General features: G+C 50.8%; 1 protein-coding gene across 1 annotated transcript in view; it reads right to left on the bottom strand.

Moving 5' to 3' along the window:
* Window positions 1-6854: 6854 nt before the first annotated feature.
* ptgir (prostaglandin I2 receptor) overlaps window positions 6855-13673 on the bottom strand; it is an 84543-nt gene continuing 77724 nt past the window's right edge. The window contains exon 2 of the mRNA XM_072490137.1: window positions 6855-7372. Within this exon, the coding sequence (XP_072346238.1) occupies window positions 7145-7372 (228 nt within the window). The 3' untranslated portion in view covers window positions 6855-7144. The remainder of the gene's footprint in view (window positions 7373-13673) is intronic.

Below are 13673 nucleotides of genomic sequence, written 5' to 3'. Positions count from 1 at the left end.
GACACTGAGACCAGACAGCACACCACAGACACTGAGACCAGACATCACATCACAGACACTGAGACCAGACATCACATCACAGACACTGAGACCAGACAGCACATCACAGACACTGAGACCAGACATCACACCACAGACACTGAGACCAGACAGCACATCACAGACACTGAGACCAGACAGCACATCACAGACACTGAGACCAGACAGCACACCACAGACACTGAGACCAGACATCACATCACAGACACTGAGACCAGACATCACATCACAGACACTGAGACCAGACATCACATCACAGACACTGAGACCAGACATCACATCACAGACACTGAGACCAGACATCACACCACAGACACTGAGACCAGACAGCACACCACAGACACTGAGACCAGACATCACATCACAGACACTGAGACCAGACATCACATCACAGACACTGAGACCAGACAGCACATCACAGACACTGAGACCAGACATCACACCACAGACACTGAGACCAGACAGCACACCACAGACACTGAGACCAGACATCACATCACAGACACTGAGACCAGACAGCACATCACAGACACTGAGACCAGACATCACATCACAGACACTGAGACCAGACATCACACCACAGACACTGAGACCAGACATCACACCACAGACACTGAGACCAGACAGCACATCACATCACAGACACTGAGACCAGACATCACACCACAGACACTGAGACCAGACAGCACATCACAGACACTGAGACCAGACAGCACATCACAGACACTGAGACCAGACAGCACATCACAGACACTGAGACCAGACAGCACACCACAGACACTGAGACCAGACATCACATCACAGACACTGAGACCAGACAGCACATCACAGACACTGAGACCAGACATCACATCACAGACACTGAGACCAGACATCACACCACAGACACTGAGACCAGACATCACACCACAGACACTGAGACCAGACAGCACATCACATCACAGACACTGAGACCAGACAGCACATCACAGACACTGAGACCAGACATCACATCACAGACACTGAGACCAGACATCACATCACAGACACTGAGACCAGACATCACACCACAGACACTGAGACCAGACATCACATCACAGACACTGAGACCAGACAGCACACCACAGACACTGAGACCAGACAGCACATCACAGACACTGAGACCAGACATCACACCACAGACACTGAGACCAGACAGCACATCACAGACACTGAGACCAGACAGCACATCACATCACAGACACTGAGACCAGACATCACACCACAGACACTGAGACCAGACATCACACCACAGACACTGAGACCAGACAGCACATCACAGACACTGAGACCAGACATCACATCACAGACACTGAGACCAGACAGCACACCACAGACACTGAGACCAGACAGCACACCACAGACACTGAGACCAGACAGCACATCACAGACACTGAGACCAGACAGCACATCACAGACACTGAGACCAGACAGCACATCACAGACACCGAGACCAGACAGCACACCACAGACACTGAGACCAGACAGCACATCACAGACACTGAGACCAGACAGCACACCACAGACACTGAGACCAGACAGCACATCACAGACACTGAGACCAGACAGCACACCACAGACACTGAGACCAGACAGCACACCACAGACACTGAGACCAGACAGCACATCACAGACACTGAGACCAGACAGCACATCACAGACACTGAGACCAGACATCACACCACAGACACTGAGACCAGACATCACACCACAGACACTGAGACCAGACATCACACCACAGACACTGAGACCAGACATCACATCACAGACACTGAGACCAGACATCACACCACAGACACTGAGACCAGACATCACATCACAGACACTGAGACCAGACATCACACCACAGACACTGAGACCAGACATCACACCACAGACACTGAGACCAGACATCACACCACAGACACTGAGACCAGACATCACACCACAGACACTGAGACCAGACATCACACCACAGACACTGAGACCAGACATCACACCACAGACACTGAGACCAGACATCACACCACAGACACTGAGACCAGACATCACACCACAGACACTGAGACCAGACATCACACCACAGACACTGAGACCAGACATCACACCACAGACACTGAGACCAGACATCACATCACAGACACTGAGACCAGACATCACATCACAGACACTGAGACCAGACATCACATCACAGACACTGAGACCAGACATCACACCACAGACACTGAGACCAGACATCACATCACAGACACTGAGACCAGACATCACATCACAGACACTGAGACCAGACAGCACACCACAGACACCAGACAGCACATCACAGACACTGAGACCAGACATCACACCACAGACACTGAGACCAGACAGCACATCACAGACACTGAGACCAGACAGCACATCACAGACACTGAGACCAGACAGCACATCACAGACACTGAGACCAGACATCACACCACAGACACTGAGACCAGACAGCACACCACAGACACCAGACAGCACATCACAGACACTGAGACCAGACAGCACATCACAGACACTGAGACCAGACAGCACATCACAGACACTGAGACCAGACAGCACACCACAGACACCAGACAGCACATCACAGACACTGAGACCAGACATCACACCACAGACACTGAGACCAGACATCACACCACAGACACTGAGACCAGACATCACATCACAGACACTGAGACCAGACATCACACCACAGACACTGAGACCAGACAGCACATCACAGACACTGAGACCAGACATCACACCACAGACACTGAGACCAGACAGCACACCACAGACACTGAGACCAGACATCACATCACAGACACTGAGACCAGACAGCACACCACAGACACTGAGACCAGACATCACATCACAGACACTGAGACCAGACAGCACATCACAGCCACTGAGACCAGACAGCACATCACAGACACTGAGACCAGACATCACAGACACTGAGACCAGACATCACACCACAGACACTGAGACCAGACAGCACACCACAGACACTGAGACCAGACAGCACACCACAGACACTGAGACCAGACATCACATCACAGACACTGAGACCAGACATCACATCACAGACACTGAGACCAGACATCACATCACAGACACTGAGACCAGACATCACATCACAGACACTGAGACCAGACATCACATCACAGACACTGAGACCAGACATCACATCACAGACACTGAGACCAGACAGCACATCACAGACACTGAGACCAGACAGCACATCACAGACACTGAGACCAGACATCACACCACAGACACTGAGACCAGACAGCACACCACAGACACCAGACAGCACATCACAGACACTGAGACCAGACAGCACATCACAGACACTGAGACCAGACAGCACATCACAGACACTGAGACCAGACAGCACATCACAGACACTGAGACCAGACAGCACATCACAGACACTGAGACCAGACATCACACCACAGACACTGAGACCAGACAGCACACCACAGACACCAGACAGCACATCACAGACACTGAGACCAGACATCACATCACAGACACTGAGACCAGACATCACATCACAGACACTGAGACCAGACAGCACATCACAGACACTGAGACCAGACAGCACATCACAGACACTGAGACCAGACATCACACCACAGACACTGAGACCAGACAGCACACCACAGACACCAGACAGCACATCACAGACACTGAGACCAGACATCACACCACAGACACTGAGACCAGACATCACACCACAGACACTGAGACCAGACATCACACCACAGACACTGAGACCAGACAGCACATCACAGACACTGAGACCAGACATCACACCACAGACACTGAGACCAGACAGCACACCACAGACACTGAGACCAGACATCACATCACAGACACTGAGACCAGACAGCACACCACAGACACTGAGACCAGACATCACATCACAGACACTGAGACCAGACAGCACATCACAGCCACTGAGACCAGACAGCACATCACAGACACTGAGACCAGACATCACAGACACTGAGACCAGACATCACACCACAGACACTGAGACCAGACAGCACACCACAGACACTGAGACCAGACAGCACACCACAGACACTGAGACCAGACATCACATCACAGACACTGAGACCAGACATCACATCACAGACACTGAGACCAGACATCACATCACAGACACTGAGACCAGACATCACATCACAGACACTGAGACCAGACATCACATCACAGACACTGAGACCAGACATCACATCACAGACACTGAGACCAGACATCACATCACAGACACTGAGACCAGACAGCACATCACAGACACTGAGACCAGACATCACATCACAGACACTGAGACCAGACATCACACCACAGACACTGAGACCAGACAGCACACCACAGACACTGAGACCAGACAGCACATCACAGACACTGAGACCAGACATCACATCACAGACACTGAGACCAGACATCACATCACAGACACTGAGACCAGACATCACATCACAGACACTGAGACCAGACATCACATCACAGACACCGAGACCAGACATCACACCACAGACACTGAGACCAGACATCACACCACAGACACTGAGACCAGACATCACATCACAGACACTGAGACCAGACATCACATCACAGACACTGAGACCAGACATCACATCACAGACACCGAGACCAGACATCACACCACAGACACTGAGACCAGACATCACACCACAGACACTGAGACCAGACATCACACCACAGACACCAGACAGCACATCACAGACACTGAGACCAGACATCACATCACAGACACTGAGACCAGACATCACACCACAGACACTGAGACCAGACATCACATCACAGACACTGAGACCAGACAGCACACCACAGACACTGAGACCAGACATCACACCACACAGCACACCACAGACACTGAGACCAGACATCACATCACAGACACCGAGACCAGACAGCACATCACAGACACTGAGACCAGACATCACACCACAGACACTGAGACCAGACATCACACCACAGACACTGAGACCAGACAGCACACCACAGACACCAGACAGCACACCACAGACACCAGACAGCACATCACAGACACCAGACAGCACATCACAGACACCAGACAGCACATCACAGACACCACATCACAGACACTGAGACCAGACATCACACCACAGACACCGAGACCAGACATCACATCACACCACAGACACCAGACAGCACATCACAGACACCAGACATCACATCACAGACACTAGACATCACAGCACAGGCATCAGACAGCATACGCAGTAATAATTTTGAGGTGACACACGGAGGGAGTGCTATTTTTCTCACAGATGGATTTGGATGGCAGGTTTGCAGGAGCACTTTACAAAGAAAGTTCAACTAAAAATAAGCAATAAACGGTCAAACTCTTGGAATCTTTCCGAATATCATGGTGCTAAGACGTTAGAACATTAAACTCCTCGTGTCTTAGTTCAGATCGGATGTAATGGACCGTGTATGTATACAGTCCAACACTTAGGCAGATGTTTGTCTTTATTGCAGTACAATTATTTCAGATCCAGGAGTTGCTCAGGGTGGTGTCTCAGGACCAAGCCACCTTCATGAATGGGGGTCTTTCTGTAATTCAGGAGTGGATATTTTCGCTAATGATTGGAGTGTCCAGTTCCATTCCCAACTCCTCACATACTGAAGAAGTTTATGTGTTAATGCAGCAAACCCGGCAGTATTCAAACTTGAGGCAGTTAGCTGCAAGTAACATTTGTGCCACACAAGTGCCAGGCAATTAGCATTTCCAACAAGAGAGGATCTAACCATCTTTGTTGCACATTCAATGACATTGCATCGGTGGATTACACACTATCTCTATCCTGGATGTTTACCATTGTTTTAATTGGACCAGCCGGATAAATGCTGTGGCTACAGGAACAGGTCAGAGGCTGCGGAGAGTAACTCACCTCCTGACTCCCCTAAATCCTGTCCACCATCTACAAGGCACAAGTCAGGAGTGCGATGGAATACTCTCCACTTGCCTGGATGAGTGCTGCTCCAACAACACCCAAGAACCTTGACACCATCCAGGGGAAAGCAGCTTGATCGACACCCCATCCTCCACCTTAAACAGTTACCGTCTCCACCACCAACACACAGTGGCAGCCGTGTGTACCGTCTACAAGGGGCACTGCAGCAACTCACCAAGGCTCCTTCGACAGCACCATCCAAACCCATGACCGTCCAGAAGGACAAGAGCAGCAGATACCTGGGAACGCCACCGCCTGGAGGTTCCCCTCCAAGTCACTCACTATCCTGACTTGCAAATGTATCGCTCGTTCCTTCATCATTACTGGGTCAGAATCCTGGAACCCCCCCCCCCCTCCCTAATAGAACCACGAGAATACCTTTGCAACAGGGGCTGCAGCAGGTCAAGAAGGAGGCCCACCACCAGCTTCTCAAGGGGTGGTTCGGGATGGATAATAAATGTTGTACCTCGCCTACGAAGCCCACATCCCAGGAGTGAATTAAAAACAAAAATCTTTGTAAGGTATCTGAGCATCAGAACATTTTCCCGCAATGTGCTCAGGGCATTATTTCATACATAACACGATTAACAACATCGCCTCGCTCCGATTATAAATTAATTCAGTCTGGTTGACGCTTGGTTCAATAGTTTAATCCTAATTTTCGGGTTAAAGCAACAAAAAAAAAAAGGACCTCTGAACTCCGGTTATTGTTAACACTGATCGATCTGTCTCAAAGGTTCACCCTATGAATTGATGGATGGAGTGAGGGGTTGTTGATTCAGAATAAAGTTCACCCCCCCCCCCCCCCCCCCCACCATCCCCTCTTTAAGAGGGTCAAAGTTCACTCCTGCCAAGGCAGGAAATGTCACAGAAGCTGGAGGAGTCAATAAATGCTGAGTGAAAGCACTCGTGTCCTTTCTTAACCGTACCTGTTCGGACCAATGCCACCCACCCCACCACACGCTTAGCGACCGCCATTTGTCTTTGGCTCCCCGCCTCCCCGGGCTGGGCACTGTGCCAGTCTCTTTGCCAGTCTCACTTGGACTGTCTGCCTGGCTCCACCCTACCCCACCTCTCCAACCAGCCCTTAGTCAACATAAGGAGATGCTCTGCTGTTTTAGCGGATCCTCGAAGGCAGTGTTGTGGAGCGACACGGAGAAACGGCAGCAAAGAATCCGCTGGATGTTCCGGAAGACGGATTTCCGGAGTATGATGAAGAGCCAGGGGTCGACGATGGGATTGAAGGCGTAGAAGCGGAAAGCCACGAGATCCTCCTTGTCGTTCTTGTTGGGCGAGATGGCATTGACGAATCCGCGAATCTGGGGCAAGGGCGGGAGGAAACAGAAAGAGGTGAACTATAACCTTCGTCTCGACGCCGTTGGCTGCATTGTGCCAACAGTGAAAATAAATCGATAAATCACATCAGAAGCAATGAATTGTGTGTTGAACAGAAAGGCTGAATACTACACAGTCAGTCCTCAGGAGAAATGGCAGCAGAACGGTTATATGGGCCGAGGACATGAGTTCAAATCCCACTCAAGTGTCTACTGAATTTTCATTTATTTATGTTGAATGAAAAAACGTTATCAACAGGGGAGGTGGTGGCATAGTGGTATGGTCACTGGACTAGTAATCCAGAGACCCGGGTATGCTCTGGTGACCTGGCTTCGAATCCCGCCATGGCAGATGGTGGAATTTGAATTCAATACAAATCTAAGCATGAAACCAATGTCAATTGTCATAAAAAGCTATCTCTTTCACTAATGCCCTTTAGGGAAGGAAATCTATCATTCTTGCTCAGTGTGAGTAAATGCTAAAGTCGCCATAGTACCAGTTGACCAGAGGCTGCTTTCCCCTTTGAAGGGGAGAGCTGACTGGTCACCACACCTCAGGCGAGGGGCAAGGTTGAGAAGGCGGGGCCTTCATGAATAATCTCAGCCGGTACGGGGAATTGAACCCACGCTGCTGGCCTCGCTCTGCATCACCAACCAGCCGCCCAGCCAACTGAGCTAAAGATTCTGCAAAACTGGAGTTATGATAAAACACGCTGCTTGGAGACATGCCCATGTGATCTGGCTGTCATGGGCCAGGTACTCAAAACAAAAACCTATTGAAATACCAAGCGGCAGTCTCAACCTTTACATATTTTCTCATGGAATTAAGACAGCTGCCTTTTGAGAGCGACAAATACTGCAGTGGGGAAGCAGAGAAGGAGTGATAACAACCACGCAGGATGCTGGTGAGAGCTTTTTTTCTGTTGGAAAGGAAGGGAACAGAACAGTTGGGGGTCTTGGAAATTTAAGGAACTTTGCTGATGGTAACTGGATCCAAGAAACTTGGGCTGAGTGGAATGATTGTTGAAGGACACTGGAAGTTTTGACCTGGCGTGGCGGGGAGGCGTGAGCCCGTGGGAGAGATGGGAGGGACTGGGGGAGTGTATTGTCAGAGCTGCCTTCTTTTACCATTGATGGGGAGGTGAGAACTGTGGAGGACACAATCGAAGAATAAGGGGCCTCCCTTTTAAGATGGAGATGAGGAGATTTGTTTTCTCTCAGAGGATCGTTAGTCCGAGGAATTCTCTTCCCAGAGAGCAGTAGGGAGGCGGCGGGGGGTGGGGCTGGGTCATTGAATATATTCAAGGGAGAGATCAACGGATTTTTCATCCACAAGGGAGTCAAGGGTTTGGATAGACAAGTGGAGAATAGGCAAGAAAGTGAAGTTGAGATCACAGCCAATTCAGTCACACGAGGAGAGATGGGGTTCGGATGACCACACGTTTGCTCGAAGGGGTTGGTTTTAAGGAGGGTCGTGGAGGAGGAGGGAGGTGTGGGGAGGTTTACAAGGGGAGGGGCGGCTGAGCTCAGGGCCCAGGCATGGCCACCAATGAAGGATTGATTGAAACTGGGATGATGCCAACACTGGAGGGGTGCAGGGATTATTCAAGGGCTAAGGGATGGAAACTAGGTCTTTGGAGGTCTTTGCTCCTGCAAAATGCTAATTTCTTTAACAGGAATACAAAGATGATAAGAACAGAGTAAGAAGCTGTTTATTTTCCTGCATAACCAACATTACAGGCCAATTATCTCGATAAAAATGGATTCTTTCTCTGATCTTTCCTGTTCATCGTTCTGCTTGTTGAAGATACACTGGTTATGAGGCACTTTGAACAGTTTCTGTCAAATGTGATGGTCTTATCTCTGTGTTGAAGTGGACTCTGTGCATCACATGCGAGATATTGGACGCGTACCACCAACCACATTGCGCTCTCCCTTGAGCGTGGTGTGCCCTCTCACGGGCTTCCCGGAAGTCTTCATGCCTTGCGGGATTCATCCAAGTCCCGTGAGGCGTCGGAGTCAGAATCCCACCCACAAGCGCGCCGATGCCGGTTTTAAACCAAATTCGCCGAACTTACCCAGGATCCACTGGCCTCCCCAGCGAGGCCGCAACCGGGTGCCGTTCAGCACTGGTCCGCAGGCGGAACAGCACCCAGTGGGTCTCCCGGGCCATCGGAGACCCCTGGATGGCCAAGGTGCCCTCCTGGCCCACCCCCTGGACAGTGGGCGTCTTGCCACTGCCCAGCTGGCACCTTGGCACTGCCACCCCTGCACTGCCAAGGTGCCCTTGTGGCGCTGCCATGGGGGGCCACGCCCATGAAAGGGGGTTTGAAGGGTAGGGGTATGCAGGGTAGGTACGTAGGGGTCTCTGGGAGGCTGGGCCGATTGATGGGTGGGGGTCCTTGAAGAGAGGGGGTGCTGGAAGGTGGCTTGGGAGGGCCTGAAGACGGTGCCCCACAGCGAACCCATAGCGGGGTGTCCCCACTTGGAGGATATGGGGTAGTGCCCATATGTGTGGGTGGTGACATTGCCCATGGTAGGGGGAGAGAGGGGCCCACCAGCTCACTAAGAGATCGAGGCACCCTTTCAAAGTGGCGGCCCAATCTCAGAGTTCAGCTCCCAGTGCTAGAAATAATTCTAAAGGCGGAATTCTCCGGCACCATTCGCCCATAACCGGAGAATCCTGCCCAAGGCCAATGGACGCTTCCATTGTCCGCGTTTCGCCCGTGGCAATCTCGCGGCCCTTAGTGTGGGCTAAACCAGAGAAACTCTCCAGGCCCCAAAGAAGTGACTAATTGTCATTGAATATCTGTGAGGAACTCATTACAGAGCCAGCCAGAAACTCCCTGAATATCCCGCCACAAATGACCTGAGAAATCTTTGGGAGAATCACACCCATAATAGTATCGATTAAATCTGGTTTCTAATTTACAAACTAAATATCAGCACCAACCACTCCCAGGACAGGTACAGCACGGGGTTAGATACAGAGTAAAGCTCCCTCTACACTGTCCTCATCAACCACTCCCAGGACAGGTACAGCACGGGGTTAGATACAGAGTAAAGCTCCCTCTACACTGTCCCCATCAAACACTCCCCGGACAGGTACAGCACGGGGTTAGATACAGAGTAAAGCTCCCTCTGCACTGTCCCCATCAAACACTCCCAGGACAGGTACAGCACGGGGTTAGATACAGAGTAAAGCTCCCTCTACACTGTCCCCATCAAACACTCCCAGGACAGGTACAGCACGGGGTTAGATACAGAGTAAAGCTCCCTCTACACTGTCCCCATCAAACACTCCCAGGACAGGTACAGCACGAGGTTTTAAAAAATTAATTTACGGGATGTGGGTGTTGCTGGTTAGGCCAGCATTCATTGCCCATCCCTAGTTGCCCTTCAGAAGGTGGTGGTGAGCTGCCTTCTTGAACCACTGCAGTGTGGAAAGTGCCCTCTGCATTGTCTGAACCATTCTCCGAATCTCCTGCTGTGTTAAATCTTCTTAGTGCAGACACTTTGTGGTCTGGTTCTGGGCTGGATGGCAAGCCAGATGCACTCCGGAGAACGCTTGTAAATAAATGTTGAGAAAGTAAAAATTACTTCAAGATACAAGTCTGGGACTATCTTGGCCGTCGAGCTGGCAGAACTGACTTCCAGAATTTCAATGAGGTTTGGAGGTTTTCCTCTGTCCGAGTTTGTCCTGTCTCTGTCCCCAGGCAATGGAATATTGAGGAACAAACATGACTTTTCACTTTGCGTTGTTAGCTAAACCCATACGCCATAGCATCTGATAAATATTATTCCGACCCAATAATTTGGAGACACGCTCGCAATTTTAGGATCATGTGGTAATCATTATAGCTCCGAGAAATATATGTTTGTCCAGGTGTTTACGCTGTTTCTCAGCAATAGACATCTCGGCATTGATTTAAGGTTTTTTTTTCACCCCGGTCACATTTTATTCACCCTCTTGGGGGCTAGCAACAGGCAGATGAATGGCCTGATTTGCTGATCTGACTGAGTGCAGGTTACAGAATGGGCCGAATGGCCTGTTTCTGAGCCGTGTGTAAGCCGGTGCTGCCAAGTGGAGGCATGACCTAAATCATGGCAGGACAGTGGTTAGCACCGCTGCCTCACAGCGCCAGGGACTCGGGTTCGATTCCGGCCTTGGGTGACTGTGTGGAGTTTGCACGTTCTCCCCGTGTCGGCATGGGTTTCCTCCGGGTGCTCCGGTTTCCTCCCACAGTCCAAAGGTGTGCAGGTGGATTGGAGACGCTAAGTTGCCCCTTATTGACCAAAGATCAGGTAGGGTTACGGGGTTAGGATGACGCGAGTGGGCCTGGGTAGGGTGCTCTTTCGGAGGGTCGTCGAATGGCCGAATGCCCTCCTTCTGTCATGTAAGGATTCAATGAGTTTATGACGCCCTCCACACTGGGGAGAAATGAGAGGGAGGAAACCACGTTTGGTTTTTGTTTTGGCTTGCAAGACCCTATTTCTCTTCAGCCGGTGAAGGACTCTCCCTGCGTGTTTGTATTTGGGCCCGGGGTGGGTGGATGCAGGTGTGAAAGATCACACAACACCACTTCAAAGAAGAACCAGGTGAATTCCCCCCCTCGGTGCCCCGGGGCCGATATTTAACCTCGCCCGACATTGTTAAAAAAACAGGTGACCTTGTCACCGTCGCACTCCGGATTGTGGATCTTGCTGTGCGGGCGTTGGCTGCCAGGTTTCCGACATTACAACATCGAGGCCACTTCAAAAAGTGCTTCTTTGGCTGCACTGTGCATAGTGCTGATGTAAATCCAGGTCTTTCACTTGCTTCCAATTTGGCACCTCGACGGCATTCCCCAAGTGTTTTTTAAAAGTTCTTTATGGGATGCGGGCATCGTTGGGCCGGGCCCAGAATTTGTTGCCCATCCCTAATTGCCTCTTGAACGAGTGTCTCGCTCGGCCATTTCTGAAGGGAAGTTAAGGGTCACCCCCGTTGCTGTGGGTCTGGAGTCACATGTCAGCCAGACCGGGTAAGGATGGCAGATTTCCTTCCCTCAGGATATTCTTGAGCCAGACGGGTTTTTATGCTAATCGGCAATAGATTCATAGAATCCCTACAGTACAGAAGGCCATTCGGCCCATTGATTCTGCACTGATTCTCCGAAGGAGCACCCTACCAAGGCCCAATCTCCTGCCCTATCCCCGTTACCCCACCTAACCTTTTTGGACACTAAGGGACAAATTAGCCTGGCCGATCCATCTAACCAGCATATCTTTGGACTGTGGGAGGAAACCAGAGCACCCGGTGGAAACCCACGCACACACGGGGAGAACGTGCAAACTCCACGCATACACACACACAGGCACCTGAAGTTGGTCATCATTACTTGCTTTCAGTTCCAGATTACATAGGTTGTATAAAAATACATTTCTAAAATATGTTATATATAAACATTTCAGGAACCTGAGGAGACTTCACCAGGTGGAAGGTGAAAGGATGTTGTGGATGGGGCTGGAACCAGGGGACATGGTTTATAAATAGGCGATTTTCTATTTCTCCCAGGGAGTTGCGGAATTATTTATTCCTCTCCGAGGATGGGGGATCCGTGAAACCCTCTTCCCCAGAGAGCGGTGGATGAAGGGTCGTTGAATCTTTCTGAGGCTGCATTAGGTAGATTCCTGACTAACAGAGCTTGAAAGGCGAACAGGGGTAGGTGGGAATGCAGACACCGCAATCAGATCAGCCATGTTCTTATTGAATGACAGAGGTGGCTCGAGTGGCCCCATCCTGCCCCCAAATCCATGTTTGCGTTCGTAGTGAGTTTACTTTCGGTTCTACGGTGGTGGGGTTTGAACCTATGTCCCCTGTGCATTATCCTGCGCTTGTGCGCTACGAGCCAAGTAACATTACTGTAGTTAGCACTGCTGCCTCACGGCGCCAGGGACACGGGTTCGATTCCGGCCTCGGGTGACTGTGTGTGTGTGTGTGTGTGGAGTTTGTACGTTCTCCCCGTGTGTGCGTGGGTTTCCTCCGGGTGCTCCGGTTTCCTCCCACAGTCCAAAGATGTGCAGGTTAGGTGGATTGGCCGCGCTAAATTGCCCCTTAGTGTCCAGGGTTATGGGGATTGGTGGAGTGGGGAGGGGCTAAGCAGGGTGCTCTTTCGGAGGGTCGGTGCAGAGTCGACGGGCCAAATGGCCGCCTTCTGCACTGTAGGGATTCTATGATTGTCACCACCCCATTGTGCTGCCAAATGCCCACGAGGGAAGCAACTCCTTCCGTCCCGCTAAAACCGTC

Source organism: Scyliorhinus torazame, chromosome 25, assembly GCF_047496885.1.
Source record: "Scyliorhinus torazame isolate Kashiwa2021f chromosome 25, sScyTor2.1, whole genome shotgun sequence".
In the NCBI taxonomy this organism is placed as follows: domain Eukaryota; kingdom Metazoa; phylum Chordata; class Chondrichthyes; order Carcharhiniformes; family Scyliorhinidae; genus Scyliorhinus; species Scyliorhinus torazame.
This window is presented reverse-complemented; position numbering and strand designations above follow the sequence as displayed.